The sequence below is a fragment of the Talpa occidentalis genome, unplaced genomic scaffold (assembly GCF_014898055.3).
Source record: "Talpa occidentalis isolate TD23 unplaced genomic scaffold, MPIMG_talOcc4v2.1 talOcc4.5, whole genome shotgun sequence".
In the NCBI taxonomy this organism is placed as follows: Eukaryota; Metazoa; Chordata; class Mammalia; order Eulipotyphla; family Talpidae; genus Talpa; species Talpa occidentalis.
The window spans coordinates 94685256-94705821 of NW_023604861.1; the positions used below are offsets into that span (position 1 = coordinate 94685256).

Consider the following 20566-nt stretch of genomic DNA (forward strand, 5'->3'; position numbering starts at 1 on the left):
ATATAATACATAAACAGATGAATCAAATGCATCAGAGGAAATAACAGCACTCTGCACTTCTATAGGACTTCACAGCTTCAGGATTACATAAAAAAGTATATATTTATGACATGAAATATTTTTATATTATTTTATAAATATATGTTTATTATGCTCTCAACAATGTTGCAAGATAGGTAGAGCAGACTTTTTTTTTTTAATAAAGTGTATTTAGTTAAGACTCTTAACTAAGTTTGAAAAGCTGGGAAGTAGAAGTGTTATGATTGTTGTGAATTTTAGCCCAGAACTCCTATTACAAACCACATTATCCTAGGGTATTCTATTATATATCTTATCACCAACATCTCATCTGTAAGGACTGTGTGTAATTTTACCTTTTGGAGGTAGAGTGGCTTATGGGTTTCGGTTGGAGTCAGATTCAAATTCAAATTCCAGCTTCACCCTTATATTAGTTGTGCAATCTTGGAGAAATTATTTAACGTTTCTGTGCCTCAGTTTCTTGATCTGTAAAAGGGAGATCATAACATTTACTTCAAAAGTTTGCTTTGGATAATCATATTCTTAAAGCAAAGTGCCTGACATATTGCAAGAATATGTAAGCACTCACTAAATGGTAGTAGTGATTATTATTAGGGATAAGGTCCCCTTTCCCCCCAAAGAAAGGCAAACTCACTGCATTTTCATAATGAGGAACTAATGATTCAGACTCAGTTTTCAAAAGCAGGAGGGTGCATCTGTCCATTACTGTTTGGTTGTGTAGCACCTTACACCATGCTAAATAAACACAGGCATCTCTGTAATTTTAGAACTAGAAGGAACTTAAAGGTCATCTATTCTCATTTTATAGATAGATAAGGAAACTGGGGCCGAGAAAAGCTGACTGAGTTATTTCAGGACTATACTGTTAACACCCTTCCTGTAATACCTGATAAAGCATACAAAAGAGTGAGCAGAAAACAAAGTATAAAAGGCAACCCAGATTCCAGAAAGCAAAATGTTTGGATAAATAAATTCTTGTACCATTCTTGTACCATTGATCATCAAGGATGATCAATGCCCGCATACCATACTGAGAGATCTCTACAGATCAACCAGATTAGAAGTGTCCAATGGTGCCTCCCTGGTGGAGCAAGGGTTAAGTCTCAGCACTATGAGGCTCTCCACAGCCACTGCAGCACGAGTTCTATCCTAGACCAGGATGCTAACCCACATGGTGCAACAGACTTCTCCTGTCTTGCCCACCACTCCCCTCAGTGTATTTCAATCAGTTTGCCTATTCTGCTCCCTACTTTGTCTCTGGTGAATCCTCTCATCCCTCTCCCCTTGCACCTCTGGTTGTACCCCAGTTCTTGTATACATAAATAAATAAATCTTTTAAAAAAAAAAGTGCCCTAGCCTCTAGAAGTGGTGAAGGCTGCTTGAAGGAAGGTTGCAAGAAGGAAGTGGTGGTTACAGAAGAAAGGCGTTATTGTTAACACTGCCTTATCTAATCTCTACTAGTAGGTCATAATGGCAGGCAAGTTTCATCCAGCCAGACAGCAAACAGGCATTTAAGTGGCAGTGTGCCTCAAACCACACAAGAGATTAAAAAAAAACACACATTTAGATTAATATTTTTTGCTAGTAGTTGAGTTTCCACTCATTTCTTAAACAGGGCTTAGTATCAATTTCCAGTATATGTGCTACTGAGCAAATAGCATCAAGAAAAATCTTGTGTAGACTTTTTTTGACTTAAAAATGATGAAAATTGATGATATTTAACAAGATGAAATGATTATTTTGAACAATTCAGTACCATATAATAACACATTTTGTCAGTGTGCACTGCCCTACTTTGTTCGTTATCACTGTAACAGTCATTAAATGAATAAGGTCTTTACTACAAAGTCTTTTATAGTTATAAATAGTCTTTTTTACCCTTATCTGAACGTGTATTTTGTATAAAAGTACCAAAGGCAGTTGTTTATAGTTTATCAAATTTGAAAAAAAGAAAACTTGACTTTTTCTATCTTGCCTCAGACTGGTGTCAGGATCTTAAGAATAAATAAAAGTGAAAAGAACATATATGAAATATATTGAAAAAGGGTGAGTGTTAAGCTATAGCTACGAGTACCCCATTAACCATTTCAGATTTGCTAGAGAAATGTTAAGCGGACAAAGAAGCGGTTTAAAAAAGTTATATATAGTGAGAGCTTCCTTTTACAAAAATACACATGGGTGTATGTGAACACACTGGCAAAACTCTGGAAATTCATCCCAAATGTTTAGACATATTTTTTTCCCTTAGGTCTTTGGATTTCATGGGATGATTATCTGTTTGTATTTACTGATTTTCTTACAATGACTATGTATTTTGGTCAGAATGTTAAAAGATTTTTTGCTCTTTTTGATTAATATTTACTTAAATGTTACAGAGAATCAGTCTGGAGTGAAGGGGAGGACCAGGGCAAAGTCCAGAGTGATTGTAAACGAAAGGTTCTCCAGACTGACCAGAAAATGGGTGCAGTAGCCCGTCTGATACTGGAGGAAGGTTTTTAGTTTGTGTTTGTCTCTGAATTCTTTTTTGTGTGGTAAAAATGCAATTATTGAAAAATAAGTTCTAGTTGTTCTAAAAGTGACTTTTTCCCCTTTTGCTCTTAGAGATCCTTTTCTTAGAAATCAAGGTTTAGACTTAAAGCAATTACGCACTGAGTAGGAAGGGCCAATATAAAGTAAGGAGGGAACATAAAAAGCTCTGCTTCTTACAAGTATTATGTTTCTCTCTTTGGTCAAATCTAAGACCTCTTCTTATTTATTTAATCATTTTCCTCTAAAAACATACCAAGAACACTTTTTATGCTGATAAAATCATGAGAGAGAAAAAGAAAGTCAGCCTTGATCTAGAAGTGAACAACGTAGTTGGGTAAAATAAGGTATATATTGCAAAAATTAATGAAAATACGGGGGCAGTATTTCCTTAGGCATTACATGACTTTCACAGAGAAATCCCACAGCAGTTAAAGAAATGGCAACTTAACTGTGGTCATGGTCTAGATTGGCACTGTTCAATAGAACTTCTAATAGCAATGGAAATTTTTATTCTTTGCTGATTAACACAGTTGCTACTAGACTCATATGGCTATTAAGTACTTGAAATGAAATTAGTACAACTGAGGAATTGTATTTAAAATTTTATTTAAATAGCTATATATATTCACATATAGTTCATATTATCACATTGAAGAGTGCAGGCCAATTTCTGGAAGATATCAATGGTTAAAGTAGAACATGGCATGCTTCTTCAAGAAAGGGAAGTATCAGCTGACAATTAAGAAAAGCATTCAATGAAAAGAAATTATTTCAGGAAAAAGCACAGGGAATTGTGAATTGTGCTGTTTTCACAATGGAAGTGTGGAGTGTTTAGTTGGAGATATTTGAAAGTATCCAGCTTCTGGATGGGGGTTGTGATGGGAAGCTTAGCTACACTAGGGAAATCATGTGACTGATTTGAAGCTAGGTAATGGGAAATCATTGATAACTTCTCATGAGTGAATAACAGTAACTCTTCCATGTGTTAGGCATTATGTTGAGTTACTCATATGGCTTATCTCATTTAATTACTATAACATTTTGAAATGAATGGAGTTTTTTTTTAACTTTTATTTTATGTATTTTTTTTACATCATTCTTCATTTTTATACAATGTATACTTTCTCATCTTGGTTATAGTCCTGGTGAAATTCCCACCACCAATTCACCCATGTACCATCACCATAGTCCCTTGTGCTCTTCCCATCCCTGTTTTGATCCTACTCCCTTCTCTCCCCCTGCAGAATGTCTCTGTTTTATAGTTGCCTCAATTTTGATTTTTCACTTTATTATAATTACTCTCCCCCCCCCCCCATCCCTTATTTGGATCCTCTACATTCCTCCTATAAATGAAACCATCTGGTATTTTTTCTTTCTGGCTTTTTTCACTGCGCATGAGCCCTTCCAGCTCCATCCATGTTGCTGCAAATGGCATGAGTTTATCTTTTTTGATTGCTGAGTAATAGGGAATGGAGATTCATTTGTGGTGCTGGAGGGATAAGAGCTCAAAGGCAGGTAAAAGCAGCAATTATAATATTGGAAGCATATGAAAGGTAGTCATGAAGGTGAGGGATGTAGGTGTTAAAAGGTCTCATCTGTGACATTAGGACATTAAAGTCAGTAGCAGTTGATGTCTGACTATATATAGAGGGGGGATGAAAAAGGCAGTGAGACAGTCTATATCTCTAGGGATATCGATGAGGGCAAAATCCTGGGGAGCACCAACAAATCTGGGACTGATGAAGGCAGATACTTAGCAAAGAGATCTTGAGAATGCTGTAGGTAGTTGGCAATGAGAATGGTTAGAAAAGATTTTCAAGAATCTTACAGGTAAATTAAAGATGGGTATGCAGAGATGGTAAAGAAACCATTTCTTACCATCTCTTTAAGGCAATGTTGATAAAGACTGAGGATTCAAGGGGAGAAAAGTTAAATTTGGAAAGGAAATGTGGATACTGTTTGTGACATGTTGATTGGAGGTAACAAGTCCTCTGGATGATGATGTCTTACTGGCTGGGGAAAATGTGAAGCCAAAATATATGAGGCAGATCAGGGCTAGAGAGGAGAAATTGTATATGTTCTTCCAGGACAGAAGGAAAAAGGAAAAGAGAGGGTAAGGACAAAACTTGGGGCAAATGCCCACCCACAGAGTGCTAAATGAGAAAGAAGAGCCAGCAAGGGAAGAAAGGGTGAACCATACCAGGAGTCAAGGGCAAATCTTAATGGTGAAGGAGAGCCAGAATTTCCATTTGTTGCAATGAGGTCAAGGAAAAAAGCCGACTAAGAAAAGGGTGACTGAGTTTATCAAGGAGCCTCTTGGGGAAAAGGAAGGAACAAGTGTAGAGGATTTAGCTGGGCAGTTTGGCAGTGAAAGGAGTGAGAACAGAGACACAACTTGAGGAGGGTTAAAAGAGTTTCCCCCCACATAACTAGACCCATTCAACCTAGAAGCAGGAAGGAAGAACCTAATGCAAAGGGATGGAGGAAGATCTGGAGAGGTGAGACAAAGCCAGCAGGCCCAAGCATTGACTTAGGAAGGTAGAAAGATGCCTGTTCCTTTGGGTACTTGACAACAGTTCACAAAACGGATGGTATGGATATAAATACTTTGAAAGAGTGGCAGAGGGTGCTGGAGCTGAGTGTTTTTTTTTATCTTCTCAGGGCCACCTGCCAGGAAAAAGGGGAGAAAGGGAAATGGGTTATTAGGTGGGGAGGATAAAAAAGAGATGTTACAGCAACAATTGAGGTTACCTTTGAGACTCACCAAGGAATGAATAGAAGGATGGGGCCAGATTAACATGTCATGATTTCATGACTTTAAGCTGTCATCTCTGATTTACTCCTAGAATTGACTATTGTAGCAACCACTACCATCATTTATCATGTGCTTATTATGAGTGTTTCACATACTATGTCACTTAATTTTCCCAACAATCTAATGAAGTACTATCGATCCCAGTTATTTCCAAATCATAAAACAGTAAACTGCAGCTCAAAAAGGTTTTACCTTAGTTAAAAACAAACGAACAAAAAACCCGCTTACTATATTGCCAGGTACAAGTTTAGGCACAGGAAAAGACAGGAGTTGAAGAGGTACAAATGTAACAGGGTGGTCCCCAGGAAAGGGGGAGGTTCCAGGTTCCCTACCCCACCCAAGGGAGGGTGGAGCTGAGCAGGAAGAGAAGAGGATGCAGAGAAGACTGAGGAAGGAAGGAAGCAGAATGGAGCCAGGAGACCTGGAGGAGGCGCATGGAGCCTAGAGACACGTGAAGAAACTGCGTTTGTCTTTTGGTTGTGGACTGGGTGACACAGATGTGGGTGTGACCCATGGGGAGGTGACAATGGCAGCTTTTATCTTGATGTTGATTTTGCTCTTTTCCTTCCGGGCTTGTCTGGTTGTTTGTGACCCTTTTCTGTGGGTCCCCACTGGAAGATGCTTTAGACTTGTGGCAGGCTTTGGGGCCTTGTTCTGGGCTAATCCCATATGGATGGACTTTTACCCACGAGGGGATGGGTAACTTTGGGTGCTTCATTTAGAAACTAGACTCTTTGCTGTTCCTGTATTGTTTCCTAGTTTTATTAAAGTTCCTTCCCATCAAAGTCTCATATGTTTTGTGTTGATGCGGCGGATGGCAGAACCCATTTAGAATAGGCAGGTTTGCGGGGTTTGGGCTGCCCCTCTCCCTGCCCTATAACACAAACAGAAAAACAAACGAATACACTAATCAATTGATTTCAATTCTTGAAAAGTGGTGTAAAAACAGTATAGTTGGTGATATAACAGGTATAATAAATATGGTATAGCAATGGAGGAGGGAGGGCTGGGTAGCCCTACTCTACAGGGAGGTCAGGGGATGGCCCTGAGGGGACAAATGGGCTGAGACCTTTGGAATTAGAATGTGAAAGTCTTCCAGGTCAAAGAAAAGGCAAGCGCAGAGCGCCTGAGACAAGAACTTGGAAGTGTGCGAGGTTAGTGCACCCTAAGTTTAGTGAGCTAAGGGGTACTGTCCAAAATTTGGAGGCGCCACGGAAAGGCAAGCAAAGGATCTACGCAAAGGAGGTAATGCAATCCTATTCCGTGGGATGAGGCACTTAGAGGCCGGGCCAGGTGGTCCTGCTCTCCGACGCGAGTCTTTCCCACTGTGTGGAGCTGCTCGCACATGGCGCGGGGGTGAGGCAACCGGCAAGGAGCGGTTTCAGGCCGAGGGGCCCAGGCTGAGGCCCGCGGTGTCGCAAGCGCCGCGACACCACCGCCCGCAGGGCCCGCTCCCCCCGCGCCGCCGTCACAGCTCCCCGCTTACGCCCCCACACTTGCCCCCGCCCAGCGCACCATCCACCCCGTCGGCCCCGGCTGGATTTTGCACCCCGGGCTTCAAACCCGTCTCCCAAAACTTCGGAGTGACAGTGGCGGGGAGACGAAATAATTCGCCGTTGGGGCGAACGCCCACGGACAACTGCTCTTTTTATTTGATTTCCGTCTCGTTTTCCCCCCAAGGCTTTTCAGAAACGACGTGCAGCCCGGGGCGCTCCCCGAGTCACCCCTTCCAACAGCGAGACGCTTGGTTTGGCCCCTGGGCCCGGAGTGGCTGGAGACGGACGCCTCTGCCGGGGATTGGAGGACGCTGGTTCCGCGCGTGCTCCCGGCGCCCATTGGCTCGTTCTTCCGGGTTCTGGGCGGGGTGGGCCGGGACGGTGTCCACCCTCTTGTTTACCGAGCGCGCGTTTGTGGCGCTCCGGCCGCGCTGGGGCGGTCTCTAAAGTTCCGTACATAGCTGCCCGGACCAATTAGGCCCTTGCTCCGCCCCGCCCTCCCCCTCGCACGCCTTGTGCGTGGTGCGGCCCGCACCTTTACAGCGGCGGCGCCAGCGCACGCCGACCGCCGGCCTCCTCCCGCGCGCCTCGCGCTGCCCCCCTCCAGGGTGCGCTTGGTACGGCCCGCGCCGCCTCCTTCGGGAGCTGGGGTGGCTGCTCCCCCCTAGAGTCGGCGGCGCTTGGTGCCGCCCGGGAGAACCAGGTCATCGGTCGGTTCCCGTGAAAACAAAAACAATCGGCGGCGCCGCCGCGGGCATCCGAACGCGGCCGGCGGCACTCAGGGAAGTGGGGCCGGGTGGGACGAGCGGGCGGGCGCGGCGGCGACGCGCCGGGGGCCGGGGCGCCATGGGGCAGGTGGGCACGGGCGGCGCGGGGCACCCTTGGCACCGCGGCTAGCGTGCCCGCCGCCTCGCCGCTTCAGCCGCCCTCGCCGTCCGCCTGGGGGACGAGGAGCAGGACGCGGCCTCGGCCGGGCCCGGGCCGAACGGCTGCGGACACCCGGGCGCCGGGGAGCCGAGCGCCGCCGCCTCCGGGATGGATCAGTGCGTGACTGTGGAGCGCGAGCTGGAGAAGGTGCTGCACAAGTTCTCGGGCTACGGGCAGCTGTGCGAGCGCGGCCTGGAGGAGCTCATCGACTACACGGGCGGCCTCAAGCACGAGATCCTGCAGAGCCACGGTAGGTCGGCCCCGGTGGGCGCGCGGGGCAGGGCCCACCCGCTCGCGCCCCGCAGGTCGTGGCGGGCCGGGCGGGGTGGCCTTCCGACGGCCGGGCTCCCGCCTCCCCCCGGGCGCGGAGACCCCTGGACCACTGGGCTTCCGCATCTTTCCGAATTTGCCCGATCTCCCTGCTGATTAAGATATCCTTGTTAATAGGTTTCCACCTGGAAACCCATCCCGGGACTTCGGGCCCCAGCCCGGGTAAATGTGCATGGAGGTCTACCCGGGCGGGCGCCCCCAACCCGTCGGGTCCCCTGGGTCTCTTGTGGTCCACTCGGCGTGGTTCCGCTGGCGGGAGTTGCGTTCGACCCCAGAGTCTGGGTGCTAAGAGTCTCGGTGCAGGAAACCCCAATCTCTTCCCCTGTCCCAAATCCTCGGCAGGGGGTACTTAAGTTTTTCGGTTATTAATTAGAAAGTCGAATGTTAGCTGTGGGTTCATAGAACTCAGACAACTTCGTAATGTGATTACTGTGTGGAAGCAGCTCTTCTTCAACTCTGCAGCATCTCTGATGCTGATTTCTGGGAAACTAGATGAATCAAGCCGTTTAGCTCTTCCAGTGTGGCTGTTGATGAAACTGAGGAAAAACGGGCAACTCTTTCCAAAGGACATTGTGGCATAAGTTGCTCGTTAGTTGCCTTAGTGATCAAATTTTAACTTGTTTTCCTTTCAGAAAATAGATTTTCTGCAAAAGGTGTTTTACCTAGATTATTTTGGATATTTTGCCGAAGTTGATATGTGGAAACTGGTTGGAAAGTGTTTGTTTTTTATTTTGTTATTACACATAATAGTAAAGGTTTGATATCTTTGCATTGAAGTGTTCAGTTATGATTCCTGACCAAGAAGTAAAGGACTTCATTTAAATAGATTTGTTTGGAAGGTTGTGGGGAGTGCCTTCTCAACATGCAGGGGAACTGAACTTTACATAAAGGAAGTTTTGGTAGCTGGGATGAAAAGCATATGTTTGTGGCAGAGGAGCTGGGGCCATGGCTAGTCGAACTTCTTCCTCCTTCCATCCATTTCTTTCCAGTACTGCTTTCAGTTGAGAGTTTGTGCTAGTTCAAGTAAGGAAGACTTACCTCTTTTTGGATACAGCAGTCACTTTTGAATTCCAGGGAAGATAGAAACCTGCAGCGATAGTGGGGATAACTATTGAAATATTAATATGGAAAAATCAGCAGACCTAGAGTGCTGCTTGTGGAGGTGGTGTGGGGTGGGAATCCTGTGAAGCTTTGGTACATCTGCTTTGAGACCCGTTAGATCAAGCTGAAGGACTGATGAAGATAGAGTCAAAGGCTTACTGTTTACTGGTGGCTGAAGATTCATAGAGTCCGGGAGAAAAGTGAAGTCTAAGATGGTTTTCTGATGTCATCTCTATAGCAGAGCATGAAGGAGAATCGCTTAGGATGTAGGGAGGCAACTATAGAGTCTAACCACAGACTTTGACTTTCTGGAGCCTGGAGGGCAACAGAATCAGCAGAAGCTGAAAATGATAGGGGTTAAGGAAAAAGAGCTGGTACATGGCTACTCAAGTCAGGGACCCTCTGTGCTTGTAGTTTCATAGCGTGAAGACAAACCAGATTACTGGGAGTTAAGTAATGATATAAACTGAGGTGTAAAGAGCCCCAAGACTGCTTAAGTACTTGGGCAGAAGGTGTCCCTTCCTCCATTACACCATAGAGGAAATTTTTGTCTTATTAAAGGCTGAAAGGATGAGAATGGGTGAAGGGTATATACTTGGAGAGGTTGCAAGGAATATTTTCTTTTTAGGGACCAGTTTAGAGATTGAGGTATTGAATGGGCAAAGTTTGAGAGAGAGAAGAGGGGAAGTAAAATAATTTTCTTCCCTGAGAGTGAAAGAAGGTATTAATTCAAGGGTGATTGATTATAAGTCTTGTTTTAGAAAATCTGGGGCCAATTTTAGATGATAATTGTGAGGCACTGTGAAAGTAGGAATTCATTTTAGATTTTTTTTTGCTTGGTATCATGGTCTGAAGCCTATTACCCACAGAGTATGCCATGCAGTTCAAACAGTCTGACTTGGTGAATTGTATGTGTTCCTTTTTCAGCTTTCTCTTTTTTTACCCTTCTGTCTACCAAATTGCAGTCTTATATTGTTACTTCTTTAATTATTAGTAATGGGATTAAGTGACTAGAGGCAGTTGTAAAGCATGGAAGAAAAATAAATAACCATAAGTTTCATGTCTAGTTTTCCAAAATAAAATCTCTTTTCAAAGCAGATTTCTTCTTTTTTGTTTTTAATGCTTTCTACTGAGTCCCCTCACCCCACCCCTTTAATTTTTGGACTATATGATGTCTCCCCTCAGGTGTGGTCACCATAGTTCTCTGACTACCAAAGCATCCATAGTCCACCACTATATTCTCTTGGCGCGTTCCCCGCCCCACCCCCCATGGATGTTTCATTGTCTTTGACCTTTTGTTTGGTGTTTCTATATTTCTCACATAAATGAAACCATCTGATATTTATTTTTTTCCTTCTAACTTATTTTGCTTAGCATCACCCTTACCAGCTCCACCCATGTTGTCACAGATGGCATGGGTTTATCTTTTTTTGATTGCTGAGTAGTAGTATTGTGTATATTAATACACACCACATCTTCTTGATCCATTCATCTGTTTTGGGGCCTTTGGGTTTTTGCCGTGTCTGTTGTAGCTATTTTAAGTAGTGCTCCAATAAACATAGGAGAACAGGTTTCCTTTTGAATGAGTGTTTTTGTGTTCTTTGGGTAAATTCCTAGGATTGGAATAGCTGGGTCATTTGGCAGATCCATTTCTAATGTTTTGAGGAACCTCCGCACAGCTTTCCATAGTGGCTGAATCAGTTTACATTCCCATTAGCAGTGTAAGAGGGCTCCTTTTTCTCCACATCCTTGCCAGCACCTGTCAAAGCAGATAATTTCTAAAGTTCTCTGTATGTGATATGGGTAATATATTGAATCTTAAGTATGCCATCTCCGAAGTTAAATCTAATAAAATCTGAACTCGAAACTCCATTTTTGGTTGAAAGGGAAATTTTTAGGGCTTCTGAGTGTACCTGGTTGTGCAAGTGATCTGGCGACACTGTCAGGGCTTTGGATCTCAGTCTCTGGGGCTCTTTGTGGTAATGTTCATAGAAGAATGAAATATGGGTAAAACAGAATTTGGGAACCATACATATCCCCCAACATTGCATCATACTGGTGGTGAGTGATAGTTTCAGAACTGTCCTTTAGTGAAGGTCAGGGGAACGGTTCAGTTTTTGAGGATGAATTATACTGTTTTATATTTAAATTTCCTTTTCTGTGAGAAGACAGCTATACTGAGGGCAGTTTGAGGAGTTTGTAGTAGAAACTTTCTGTACATAATGGAGTTCAGTAAGTAAGCCCATTGACCACTCTCATCAGCCTTATTCCAGTTTGTGAACACTGCCCCAATGGGGGCTAGCTTGGCAGCTGGCCTAGAAATAGTTCTGTTGTGAGCCCTAAAATCTCATCTGCTCTAAATTAGCTATTTCTTTTACAATGCAAATCTTCTGATTCAAACACCTTAGACAAAATGATGGTGGTGCTCTGGTGTCACTCCCACCTGGTGAATTACCTTGTGCTCTTCCATTCAATCTGCCCCTAACTAATCTACCCCCAAGTCCCATCAAACCTATGGTAGAGGAATAGGGGTGTCAAGCCTTTGGTAGTGGAATAATTTGAGAGGAGAAGGCTCTGAGTGGATGGCATAGCTGAGTGGGGCTGGGGTTTGGTGGTATAGGAGCAACATAGTGTTCATAGAAGTACTAAGAGGCAGTAGAAAACTAGGACAAATATTAAAAGGGAGTTCTGATCCCATTCTCCTTCCTGGAGGTTTCACTCTTTATGCCTGTGGAACTTCCCTAGAGACCTGAGGGTGGTAAATGAGAGGATGGTGGGGTGGTCCAGATCCTGCAGAGTGAGGTGTCCTATGTAAGGGGATTAGAAATAAAGTAAACATCCAGGGTTGCATGTTAGGTATAACTTTGCACTCGAAAATTTGGGCTCTCTAAATATTACATATACATACTTAAAGTTATACATATACATACTTAAATATTACATATACATACTTAAAGAGCTTTAGTAGAATTAGTTTATCTAGAGAGGGAAAAGAAGAGAGGATATTCCTAGTACCAGTTTCCCAATAATGCTTTCCAAATTACCCATCATACTGTGGACAAATGCCCAGCTAAACAGGGTTGATATACATATATGTATGTATATAAAGTTCTGTGTGCTTTGCAGAACCTTTATTAATGTATTGTGTTGAATTAATGTAAAAGGATCAGGGTTTAGTGCACTAGTGGTTTACTTATTCAGCTTTATTCTTTGGTATACTTGAAATAGACTACATAGCCTGATCTCCTGATTGTTAGCCAAACTTTGCTAAATACCACCAAGAAACTCTTGAGAGAATAACATTGCGTTTTGAATTGAATAAAATTTGCTATCTGTTTAACAACTAGCCTGAAAAGTAGCAGATAAGTAGATCAGAAATAAAGTTTGTGTGGATAACAGTACCTATTGTTCAAGTACTCTTTTTTATTTTTTTTTTTAATATAGGCATGTTTTATTTATTTGTTTGTTTGTTTTTGCTTATATATGCACTGGGTACAGTCAGAAGTGCGGGAGGGTGAGAGAATTCACCAGAGCCTGAGCGGGGAGCAGAGCAGGCAGAAGGACCAAAGTACACTGCTGAGGGGAGCAGCGGGCGGCAGGAGAGGTCTGCGTGCCATGTGAGACCCTCCTCTGGTGGCCGGGGAGCAGCTGGGGATTGAACCGGCGCCGCAGAGGCCGCAGGCAGCCTCGCAACCCAGCGCTCAACTGCTGCGCCACTGGGGAGGCCCTGTTCAAGTACTCTTAAGAGGAGTTTAGACCAGTTACCAAGCTACCTGAGCGTAATAGGTCAGTTTTGGTGTTCCAGTTGGGTTTTGAAGTAGATTTCACTTTCTCAGTCATTCTTTTCCATGCTCATTTAGAAGCATATGTATGTGCGCGCGCGCGCGTGTGAGCTCTTTGTGTCACCCTGTTCATTTGAACTAATATGTTCTGGATTCTTATGGTTGTAGGAAGCAGAATAGTTTTGATTAAAGTGGAATTTGTTCACTCACAGCTAGATAAGCTGAGGTTAGGCCAGGACAGCTCAGGGGTTCAAAGGATGTATAAGGTCTTATTCTCTTACTCTCTCTACTATGCTTCCCATGGTTGGCTTCATTCTTATAGGAGCTTTTTCCACATAGAGGTATATATGACCAATGGAGCTCATATCATCCTTTCACTTCTAGTGACCCCAAAGACCGGACATTCTCCATTTCCAACAGAATTACCAGGGAGTTTCCATATTATCTTGGTTTGGTTGGTTAAGCCTCTCCTGAGTCAGTAAATGGGGCTGGGACATGGAGTCCTTTGACTGTTTTGGGCTTTGCTTATTCTGTGTTAGGAGATGTATGACTGTATTATCAGTACATGAACAAGGGATACACAGGGACCCCCAAATTCTTAGGGAGTGCATACTCTAAGGGGATACGGCTATCTGTGCACATAAAGGAAGCAGACTTTAGTGTGAAAAATCTTTAGTAGAATTAGTTTATCTAGAGAGGGAAAAGAAGAGAGGATATTCCTAGTAACAGTTTCCCAATAATGCTCTCCAAATTACCCATCATACTGTGGAAAAATGCTCCGCTAAACAGGGTTGATATGAAGTGGGCCCTGAGGCCTGAAAATGTGCCACAAGTCCAAGGCACCTTCTGGCAGTGAACAGCAAGAAAGAGATAAGACAGGCCCCAGAAAGCTGGGACAAAAGAAGAAAAAGAAAATATAAATAAAAGTGCAAATTAAGATAATGACTGCTGGGCCTTCCCGTGGTGCAGTGGGTTGAGTGCAGTGCTGTGAAGCTGTCCGCAGCATCTGCAGTGTGAGTTCGATTCCTGGCTGGCCAGAGAGATTCCCACATGGCAGCGCAGACCTCTCCTTTCTCGCCCACTGCTCTCCTCAGCAGTGTCTTTGTCTGTCTTCCTGTTCTGCTCCCCTCTCTGTCTCTGGTGAATCCTCTCACCCTCCCGCGTCTCTGGCCTGTACCCCAGCTCCTGTATAAAAATAAATAAATCTTTAAAAAAAAAAAAAGATAATGGCTGTCATTGTCTCTACCAAGGACTGGGAGCAATCTCTCCATATGTTCCTCGCTCACATGTTTTTTCCAAATGTCTTTACATGTCTTTCCTCACATATCTTCTTTCGTGTAGGGGAAGTCCAGATCCCTGGATGCAAGTTAAAACTGAAAAAGCAAGAGCCCGGAAGCCCAACTGTTTTCAGTTTTAGGTAGATTCACTTCACTGTTCAGTCAAGTCAAGCCCCCCCAGTAGCTGCCCTGCTCAGGAAGTCTAGTTCACTGCTTAGGATGTCTAGTTCACGACACACTGGGACCTGTAGTCCAAGATGGCTGCGTGTAAGTTGAGTGGGAAAAGTGGCCCCCATTTTCTGCACTGTGATGCTTTGCCCCCTTTTATGAAGATGCATTTTGTATCATTATGATCAACTGTTGATCAGTGGAGGAGAAAGTTCTAAAAGGGAAAACTTGCACCCAGCCAAAAGTGATAGATGTCTACTGCAATTGAACAGCTGTAAGTTACATAACTAATGTTTTTTGAAGGGTTTTTTTTTTTTACTAGCTTAACCTTTATTTCTGAGCTTTTGCCTTGCCTCCTAATTATAATGTCGGTATACCTCAAATACTGAGTTGTTAGTACAACTTAATCTATAGACTAGAGGTGCAACCTTTCCAAGTTACTTTTGGGAACCTGTTGGAAGTGGTTTTAGTGCTTGGCATAATAAAGTAATTTTGCTAAGGTTATGTTATTTCTTGAGTAGTTGGAGAGAGAAACTTGCCAGCACTTCTGTGATACTGGAACTAATAGGACAATTTCCATTATTTTTATGTCTTAGTCTCTTAGTTGTTAGGATGATGAACATGGTGTTAGCAAATTGTTTACATGGGAGATTAAAATTGATTTGCTTTTGTTTTGGGCCCTCCTTCTTTATCTGAAAAAAAAAAAAAATTAAAAATGACCCCAAGATGCAGCTTAGGGGAGTATTGTGGAGGACCTTGGCTCTGAACTGTACTGGGGAGTCCATGGTACTACATGTAGATCCTGGAAGTTGTTAAATACCAGAAGATGACACTCTTTAACTGGATATTTCTTTGAAAGTTCCAGGAGTTTGTATTAGAGTGGCATAAACTTCTGCTTCAAAGAATATGAACTTGAATCTCTGGCAGAAGTTAAAGCTTTTAGAAATGTTTTCACTGACTTTGAGCTTGGTGATTGTACAGCTAAGAGCAAAATTGTTCTTTGGGAATGTAAGGGGAATCCATAAGGCTTATATTGCCAAATCTTTCTTCACTTAAGATTAAGTTCTGAATAGTAATTTCTTCATTTACTGCAGCACAGTGCCTGGCAGTGTATTATCTTTAATTATCTTTAATCTGTGGAATCTATATAGATTTACTACCTTGTTGTTGATAAATGAGGACATTTGGGAGGAGATAAGGAGAGACTTCTTTCAAAAGAAATGCTATTACATGGCCTCAGTCTTTCAGGAAATTGGTGGCTTGTTGAGGAGATGAGTCTGTCTTTGTGGAATAGAACACAAAATTTTGTCCTTGAGCTCAGATCTGGGTTTGACTTCTTGTTCTGTCACTTTACTGATTCTACAAACTTGCTCAGCCTGTTTCCTCTTCAGTAATTCAGTAACTGATAATTTATGTCATAGGATTATGGGAATTAAATAGATAATAGATGTGAACTGACTGTTATTTTTAAGGCCTGTATTTTTTAAATAATGTTAAGTATTGTTTTACTGGAGTTGCTTTGACTATTTAGTTGTTTTTATTACTGGTGTACTAAATACCATTCTTTGCCCTGTGGTCTGCTTAACAGTGTAAGGAATATATTTTTTTAAAGATTTATTTTTTTTATTTATGAATACAAGAGTTTGGGTGTAGGCCAGAGGTACAGGGGAAGGGGAGAGTGAGAGTATTCACCAGAGACTGAGAAGGGAGCAGAACAGGCAGATCTACTGAAATGCACTGCTGAGGGGAGATCTGCTGCGCCATGTGGGTTAGCTCCCTGGCCAGGGATCGAACTACACCGCAGTAGTTACCAATAGCTTCATAATGCTAAGACTTAACTCTCTGCTTCACCAGGGAGGCCCAACAGTGTAAGGAATATTTAAGACATAAAAGAAATAGAATCTTCAAGAAACTTCAGTTGGATGAGGCTTACCTTTTATATTTGGGGGGAGAGGAAGCAAAGCTGTAGTATAGTATCAGTAACAGCCTTCCTGGATGTTATAGGTATTAGCAGTGCAGAGAAATGGGAAGAGAAGAAATCCTTAGAAAGACCTACTCAGGTAGGAGGGCTTTATTTCAATTGAACCTTAAAATACCAGGTCAGTAGATATTAGTCACCAGTTTTATGTCAAACTAGGCTAAATCTTATGGGATTTAGCAAGGAACAAGCAGTTATTCTCATGCTCTAAGAACTTTCTATCTAGCTAGGAGGGTGAGACTGATATGTTTTAAACAATGCTTGGTAATGCCAGGCCATGTCTATAGACCTAATGCTGATTGAGTGATGCAGATATTAAGGGAGGTAGGATTAGAGATTGGGAGAAACTCTTCTAACTGGTGGGAAGTTTCAGTAACAGAGATTGAATGGAAATAGTAGAGAGAAAGGATGGGGTACTAGGAGAGGAGGCTGCCAGGAACAGATGTGCAGAGGAGTATGAGTACGAGAGGCATTCTGGGAATAGTGAAAAACCAGTGTGGAGAAAAATGGGATGAAACGATTAAAATTAAATTGGGATCAAGTGTTAAAGAGTCATAGATGCCAGGAAAAGTAGTAGACTAGGAAGATGTTATTGAATAACTTGGGGTGGGGAGGGGAGCTTTTTTTATTTTTTTTTAAAGATTTATTTATACAAGAGCTGGGGTACAGGTCAGAGGCGTGGGTGGGTGAGAGGATCCACCAGAGACAGAGCAGGGAATAGAACAGGCAGACTGACTGAATACACTGTTGAGGGGAACAGCGGGCGAGACAGGAGAGCTCTCGAACCTGCGCTGCAGAGGCTGCGGACAGCTTCACATTGTGGCACTCAACCAGCTGCGCCACCAGGGAGGTCCAGGAGGGGAGCATTTTGAACAGCGAGGACACGGAGACCTGATCTGAGATCAATTGTCAGCAGCATTTAGGTTGATTGGAGTTGGGAGAGAGGTTTATCTAGAGGTAAGAAGAATAGTTAGGGTTGTATCAACCTGGAGCTGATGAGATAGGGACCTGTGTTTGTGTAGTAGTGGTTGAGCTACAAAGGGACTCATGCAGAGGATCTCCTGAGGGAAAGAATTAATACCAGAACTTGGTACGTGGTTGGAATCTGACAGAGTTGGAGAGATGGTCTGGAAAAATTAAAGGTTAATCTAAGGTTTTGAACATAAGTGACAGGCAAACAATTATGGGCCCGGAAGAAGATAGAAAGTTTAGCATCGGGGAGGTAGAAATTTGAATTTCATTTTAAAATAATGGGAACCACATTTGATTGCTAAAAGAAACCTTATACGGTTTGTATATTCATTTCAGAAATAGATGCCTAGAGATTAATTCTCTGTATTTTGAATTTGAAGTAATTAGGCCCTCTAAAGCTGGACCTCTTGGAGATATTTAAAAAACTTGTACCCATATCTTTCTTCTCTCTAGTTTTTACCTCATAGCCTGCTTTTTGAAGCTTTCCTTTTCTTCCCTATGCCAGTCATTTTGGTCAAGCTCTCTGCTCCAGGAGCACTAATTAGCCGGTACCATGCAATTTAATTTTTAAATATAAACTGTTTTCCCCCCTCATGCTTGGTTTTGCACTTCATGAAACTTTGATTTGGTTCAGTGGACTAGAACATGTATCTATGAGTCCACCTTTCTGTTTTGAAAGATCAGGATTGACTAACAAATGCTGTACTTTATGTTGTAAATTTGACAACTATCAGTAAACTGAATAAAGTTTGTTTTATTTTTAGTGGGAACTATTTATTAAAAAAGTATGTTCTATTTGTGCCTATTCTCTCCTTTTGTGAGTAAATCTCTGTTGAAAACAATTGCTATGTTCTAGGTGCTGAAGCCCAAAACTTAAGTAGGCCACAGTTTAGTTTACTCCTCACAGTATGAAGTATATCAACCTTACCTTTTCAGGTTTTTCTCTTGTAATACTTTGCAAGCATATCCATATTCACCTTGTCAACCACTTCTTTTTTTTTTTTAGGAGTGTTTTGTTTTTTTTTTTAAAGATTTATTTATTTATTTATACAAGCACTGGGTACAGTCAGAAGCACGGGAGCGTGAGAGAATTCACCAGAGCTAGAGCGGGGAACAGAACAGGCAGACTGATGAAATACGCTGCTGAGGGGAGCAGTGGGCGCGGCTGGAGAGGCCTGCGTGCCATGTGGGACAAGGTATATTTTTATTTTTTTATTTCAATTACATTGGCTTAAAACACTGCATACATGCAGAAGTATAGGGTCACACCTCTTTTAGATGTATATTACCACACCACACCTACCACTGAGGCACTATAATCCTCTACTAGAGTCCATTGGGTTCTCTCCCTGCTGTACTCCCCACCCCCACCCGCCTCCTCTTACAATTTTAGTTAGATTTCTAGGGCTTATTTTGGTTAGTTTTGTCTGTTTCTTTGTTTTGTTTCTCTCTATTCCATCTATGAGTAAGATCATCTGGCATCTGTCTTCTGACTTATTTCAGTTAGCACAGTCCTGTCCAATTCCATCCATGTTGTCACAAATGGCAAGAGTTCATTTTGTTTTTAATAGCTGAGTGGTATTCTGTTCTGTTTATATACCAGATTGTCCTAATCCATTCATCTTTTGTCAGGTGCTTAGGTTCGTTCCATAATTTGGCTATTGTAAATAGCGCTGCAGTGAAAATAAAGGTACATATATCCCTTCAAATTAGTGTTTTTGCATTCTTCAGTAAATACATAGGAGTGGAATTGCTAGATTATATGGTAGATCCATTTTCAGTATTTTGAGAACCTTCCATGCTGCGTTTTTTGTTTTTTTTTAAAGATTTATCTTTATGCATACATGAATGGGGGTGTAGGCCAGAGGTGTGGGGGGTGAGAGGACTCACCAGAGACAGAATGGGGATCAGAACAGGCAGATCTACTGAAATGCACTGCTGAGGGGAGCAGCGGATGAGACAGGAGAGGTCTGCTGTGCCATGTAGGTTAACTCCCTGGCTGGGATCGAACTCATGCTGCAGTGGCTGCAGATAGCTTCATAGTGCTGAAACTTAATCACTTGTGCCACCAGGAATGTCCCCATGCTGTTTTTTGAGCATGTCTATATTCCTACCATGTATGAGGATTACTTTTTTTTTTTTTTTAAGATTTATTTATTTATTTATTTATTTATTTATTTATTTATTTACAAGAACCGGGGTACAGTCAGAGATGTGGGGGGGTGAGAGAATTCACCAGACAGAGCGGGGAACAGAACCGGCAGACTGACTGAAATACACTGCTGAGGGGAGCAGCGGGCGGCAGGAGAGGTCCGTCGCACCGTATGGGACCCTCGCAGGCGGCGGGGATCGAACCTGCGTTGCAGAGGCTGCGGGCAGCTTCACAGCGCGGCGCTCAACCGCCTGCGCCACCAGGGGAGGCCCGAGGATTACTTTTTCTCCACATCCTTGTCAGCACGAGTTTCTGGTCTTTTCGATATGTGCCATTCTCACAGATGTGAGATGGTATCTCATTGTGGTTTTGATTTGCATTTTCCTGATGATCAGTGATGAACTTTTTTTTAATGTATCTGTTGTATGCCTTCTTTGGAGATGTCTGTTTAGCTTTCCTACCCATTTACTGAGTAGTTTGTTTTCTTTTTGTTGACTGGTATACAGTCTTTGTAGATATTGGATATTAGCCATTATCAGATGTGTGATGTGCAAATATTTTCTCCCATTCAGTAGTTTTAATCATAGTTCCTCTTGCTGTGAAAGCTTTTTAGCTTGATATAATCTCATTTATTTTTACTTTTGTTTCACTTACCATTGCAGTTAAGCATCAAAGACATCCCTGCAACCAGTGACTTGGAGTGTTTTGCCTAAGTTTTCTTCTGTGTATTTTATAGTTTCAGGTCTCACATTCCAAGTCTTTAATCCAGTTTGTATTAATTTTTGTGTATGGTGTGAGATAGTGATCTAATTTCACTTTTTGGGGGGGTTTGGGGGTGACATATGAACACCTGCTTTTCCAATGACATTTGTGGAGGAAACTCTTTCCTCCATTGTATACTCTTTACTCCTTTGTCATAGATTAACTGTCCATAGATTATTTCTGGGCTTTGGATTGTAGTTTACTGCCCTCTATGCCTGTTTTTAGTCTGATACCATAC

At 42.6% G+C, this 20566-nt stretch overlaps 1 protein-coding gene across 1 annotated transcript in view; it reads left to right on the top strand.

Moving 5' to 3' along the window:
* The first annotated feature begins 7512 nt into the window (after nt 1–7512).
* Nucleotides 7513–20566, top strand: part of RMND5A (required for meiotic nuclear division 5 homolog A) — a 57241-nt gene continuing 44187 nt past the window's right edge. Inside the window, exon 1 of the mRNA XM_054701814.1 lies at nt 7513–8056. Within this exon, the coding sequence (XP_054557789.1) occupies nt 7915–8056 (142 nt within the window). The 5' untranslated portion in view covers nt 7513–7914. The remainder of the gene's footprint in view (nt 8057–20566) is intronic.